The sequence below is a fragment of the Apostichopus japonicus genome, chromosome 10 (genome assembly GCF_037975245.1).
Source record: "Apostichopus japonicus isolate 1M-3 chromosome 10, ASM3797524v1, whole genome shotgun sequence".
NCBI lineage: Eukaryota > Metazoa > Echinodermata > Holothuroidea > Aspidochirotida > Stichopodidae > Apostichopus > Apostichopus japonicus.
Genome location: NC_092570.1, coordinates 13,060,235 through 13,065,000, shown reverse-complemented (window position 1 = coordinate 13,065,000; position 4,766 = coordinate 13,060,235). Strand labels below are relative to the sequence as shown.

General features: G+C 35.1%; 1 protein-coding gene across 1 annotated transcript; it reads right to left on the bottom strand.

Annotated features, from left to right (window-relative positions):
- Nucleotides 1-109: 109 nt before the first annotated feature.
- Nucleotides 110-3,406, bottom strand: LOC139975097 (uncharacterized). Its single transcript, XM_071982726.1, has 2 exons — nt 298-3,406; nt 110-231 (listed from the first exon to the last, which is right to left on the bottom strand). Exon 1 carries the CDS (start codon nt 3,339-3,341, stop codon nt 1,899-1,901), a length of 1,443 nt encoding a protein of 480 aa, XP_071838827.1. The 5' UTR covers nt 3,342-3,406; the 3' UTR covers nt 110-231; nt 298-1,898.
- Between the last annotated feature and the right edge of the window lie 1,360 nt (nt 3,407-4,766).

Genomic DNA, 4,766 nt, shown 5'->3' with positions numbered 1-4,766 from the left:
CAGAAGGAGGCCTTTATTAATCAAAGAAGTTTTTCCATATATTTAGCAGGAAAAAAGCCCTTCCATTAGAGGGAGAGAAAGAAACAAGACAACACACTACAATAACAATCTCCTATAATTTTATTCTATACACATGCAAGATATCCATATTGAGAATACTTAGGTAATAGAGAAACAGAAAAATGAACCACGTCATTATTGGTACATTGAAATAGTAAGGATTTTTCTTGCCTCAGTACTGGAAACGATTAAAAGTTTAAATACAGTGATATACAATCTTTAATAAAATAAGTTAGCATCTTCATTCCTAAAGCGCAGGTTTAATTCTTTACCAATTTTATATTTTGAGATATGATCTGTTAAACATCTGATGCTCATAAGCTTAAGTGACTGGGATACTTAGTCTGTACACAGACCATAAGGTGAGTTCCTCAGATGCAATACACATACGAACCACGACATTATTATGTTCATCGAAACAGTAAGGATTTTTCTTGCCTCAGTACTGGAAACGATTAAAAGTTATATGACACGACCATTTAAATACAGTTATATACAATCTTTAATAAGAGAAATTAGCATCTTCATTCCCTAAAGCGCAGGTTTAATTCTTTACCAATTTGATGTTTTGAGATATGATCTGTTAAACATATGATGCTCATTAGCTTTAAGTGACTGGGATACTTGGTCTAATACACAGACCATTAGGTGAGTTCCTCAGATGCAATACAAAACTAAATAGGCAACCAAACGATTTTAATAGCCTGAAAAAACATGTTTATGCAAAATGGTGTTGAATGTCATCCATAGGCTCCCCGTTGTTTTAATAAGACAACGAAGAAACATTAACATTAAGGTCTGCACTGAGAAGTTGATATCATCATTAGTTTAACATTAAAGGATCATCCAAGAGATTTAGCAATCCAGTATAATTAAGTTAACATTTATTAATTTATTTATTTATTCATTCATTCATTCATCCATCCATTCATCGTTCATTCATTCATACATTTAATATATTTATACAGTGTAACACATTCAGCATATTTGCTACAACAGTGGCCCTGTGAAAACAATAAACAAACATAAAAAAGGGCAACAGATATTAAATTAATACAGGAATAACAAAACATATTAAAATAAAAAATGATGACACATTATAGGTTACATATATCGTTAGTACAGAAAGCTGGTATAGTCTGTGAGTGTCGCATGACGATATCTTGTGTACTCAATATATCTAACGAGGCATGAATTGTACAGACAAATGACGTCATTGGACTTAACGATGTCTCTAAATCTCTTCAACTTCTCTCAATGTTAATATGTATACAGCAGATTGTTTGATGGTATATTATTACACAGTAGGTTAAACATATATAGGCTAATTCATAAAGCGCGTATAGTATATATGCATAGCATTCTAATTTTTGTTGAGAACAAAATAAATGTGATATACTAACAAGACATTTGTTGTGCAAATAAAAATGACGTTATTGGATACAGCGATTTCTATAATTCTCTCCAACGACTCTCAATGTGTATTAATATCCATGTATGACTGCGCTCTTTGTCCTTATTGGGAGGCAATATTAGTTGTAGTATCTGTGACTTGACATGCAGAATGGAAATATGACGTCATTCATACAATATCCCACCGTTCATGTTCTAATATGAACATATACCGTCTTGATGCCCTTGATATTGTGTTATTCAATTGCGATCTCTGACGGCATTCTGCGTCATAATATAAAACCATTACATGTTGATCTATGTTAACATACATCTCTCTTCCTCTTTTTCTGCTGTTCCCTTATCCAATCAAGAACGATCTCCCACATTGAAATCTTGATAGAGATGACTTCATGAAGAATATGAAGTCATTCTGTGTAAAGACTTTAAATGTTGATATATGTACATGTATCATTTTGCTCTTCGTCGTTAGGGTTGGAAACATCATTTGTTTCCGAGTAGGACATATAAACCGGATTGGGATGTAACTCTGTTGCCGAGGGTGATTCCATACTGCAGCCTGTGTCACGGGATGTCGGAGGCGCATGATGGAATGTAGCTAGTTTTAGCTTTCTACATAAGATGATTAGAACGACAATTAAAATAGAGACAATAGATGTCATGGTAACAGTAATTGCTATAAAGATAGCGTACGTTGTTTCCGTAGTTGACTGAAATTTTGGACTTTGTGCTACAGAGTTCACTGACTCGTTACAATCATTGTGGGAACCAGTCGCCATTTTGACAGACTGAACTTCGGTTGTTTGATACGCTTCCTTTTCAGCCGTAGTCTTTGGTTTATACGTAACAGTTGTTTTCACATCATTGTCTTCTGTAATTACTCTGTGTGACGTAACATCCACCTGTGCCAATGTATCATAAGTAGAGCACCTTACTGCCAGTATATCATTACCACCAGGGGATGCTTCCTTAATGTTTAGTATAGTCTCTCCTGGTCTCTGAGTTATGGTGGTATTTATGCTTACCTTGATGACATCAAAGGAACTGAAGTCGAGCATGTCACCATTAGCTGTTATAATAGTCCAGCGCATCAAACGAGGTGGAAAACTGGTGCAATTAAACTTTAATGTTGTGCCATCTTTCGTAAAGTTGAACGGTGTCAATGAAAGCTGCAGTTGATTAATAATGTCTAGGTTGAGTTGGCGTGTTTCACACTTTTGATAGCCCGAATAATAGTTATAATAATAATAACCCTCCCAGTCGCAAGTGACTGTACTCTGACCATTGCTAGGAACATGGGTCATAGATGTTGACGATAGCTCTGGTCGAAATTCGCATGTCGTATATCTATTACCACAAGCAATTGATATTTGTTCACCTGCATAAACAATCGAACCAACGCTTGAAGAGATGCCTGGCACTTCTCGCACAAACTTAACTTCAACTTCAATGTCGATGGTGGTGCGAACTCGTCTTTCGCTAACAGCTAATGCATAGCTTTTATTAAACAAAGCACGACAAGTATATTTCTCTAGAACATTATTTGTTCTCGTACTCTTTGTTGGAAACCTTTTTGACCAAATTGTTGCAAAACTATTACTGTCTTTTATAGTTAAGTACTGGATTATCTGACGATTTTGCAAGATAAATACCTCTTCAGGTTGCAAGAGTCCACTAATCAGTGCACAGTTGATCGATATGTTCCATGAATAAGATCCGTAAGCAGTATATTGCCTTACCCCTGACTTGACAACGTTATTCCCTTGTACCTGTACGTCTAAAGTAGCCACTATTCCTTCCGTAAAGGGACAGATGGAACCAAAAGTCAAACTGAAAAGAATCACAACATTAGAAAGAAAACCCGCCATGTTTTGATATGAATTTCAAAGTATCAGTCATTTGGAAATAAGAAGATACACAGTACTGTTCTCACCAGCATAATGATAAAGTGAATGACAAACTTACAAGGAAATAGCTACGTGTTTTCTTACGAGTCTATTTATTTTAAGGAGATTGTTTCCTGTTACGTAGTGTTCTGCTGATTTTTTTTTATTTGGTCCTTATTATATAGCGCCTGTTTTAGGGAAATACTAACAGAATTTCAAGGAATGAAGTAACATGTACACAGAATATATATACGTTTGTTCACATGATGTATGTTCCACTGACTAACAATGCAATTCTCGAGAATTCATTTCAGCCTCCACCGGGATTCGAACCACGGGCCTCCCGCTCTGTACGCGGACACCCTAACCACTAGGCTATGGACGCTGATTGTATGTCCAGAGGTTCGAAACCGGTAAGGACGATCGTAATTCCACTGTAGGCGTTTGTCACCTGTATCGAACAATACTAGTTCTGTTTTTGGTGACATATTTTGCCTTACTATATATATATATATATATATATATATATATATATATATATATATATATATATATATATATATATATATATATATATATATAAATGAAAATCGTAATGAGTTGGAAAATCAAGAACAGTGAAAAAACTTTCAGCCTCCACCGGGATTCGAACCACGGGCCTCCCGCTCTGTACGCGGACACCCTAACCACTAGGCTATGGACGCTGATTGTATGTCCAGAGGTTCGAAACCGGTAAGGTAGATCGTAATTCCACTGTAGGCGTTTGTCACCTGTATCGAACAATACTAGTTCTGTTTTTGGTGACATATTTTGCCTTACTCTAGAGATCAAACATGATGCTAACCAACTCGAAAATCATTTGTGATTCCTAAAGCCGGATCTCGAAAGAGATACTTTGAACAGACTTTATGTTAATGCAATGGAGGTAAACGACAAAGGCAAATGAATATATATAAATGAAAATCGTAATGAGTTGGAAAATCAAGAACAGTGAAAAAACTTTCAGCCTCCTATATATATATATATATATATATATATATATATATATATATATATATATATATATATATATATATATATATATATATATATATATATATAGGAATAACGAAAAAACTGTTAAACAACTATGCTGCATTTAGAGAAAGGCTGAAGTTCTCCAAAACGTTTCCTGCAGTATTTTCGTAACGCACCCTCGAAATTGGGTATGTTATATAGACATTACGTGCTAAAATGCTATGTATTTGGAACACCCTAACGTTAGATTTGGTACAGTGGTGCACACAAACCATTTTGTTCTTATATAATTTTTAATTACGACTGAAATATGTATTTTGTGTAATAGTTGGTTCAGGGTTATAAGAATAGTGGGAGAGGATTCTGGGCTAAGGATCAGGGAGGGGTGTT

Excerpts from the sequence above, each read along its gene's own strand:
- LOC139975097 (XM_071982726.1), bottom strand. The coding sequence starts at position 3,341 with ATGGCGGGTTTTCTTTCTAATGTTGTGATTCTTTTCAGTTTGACTTTT.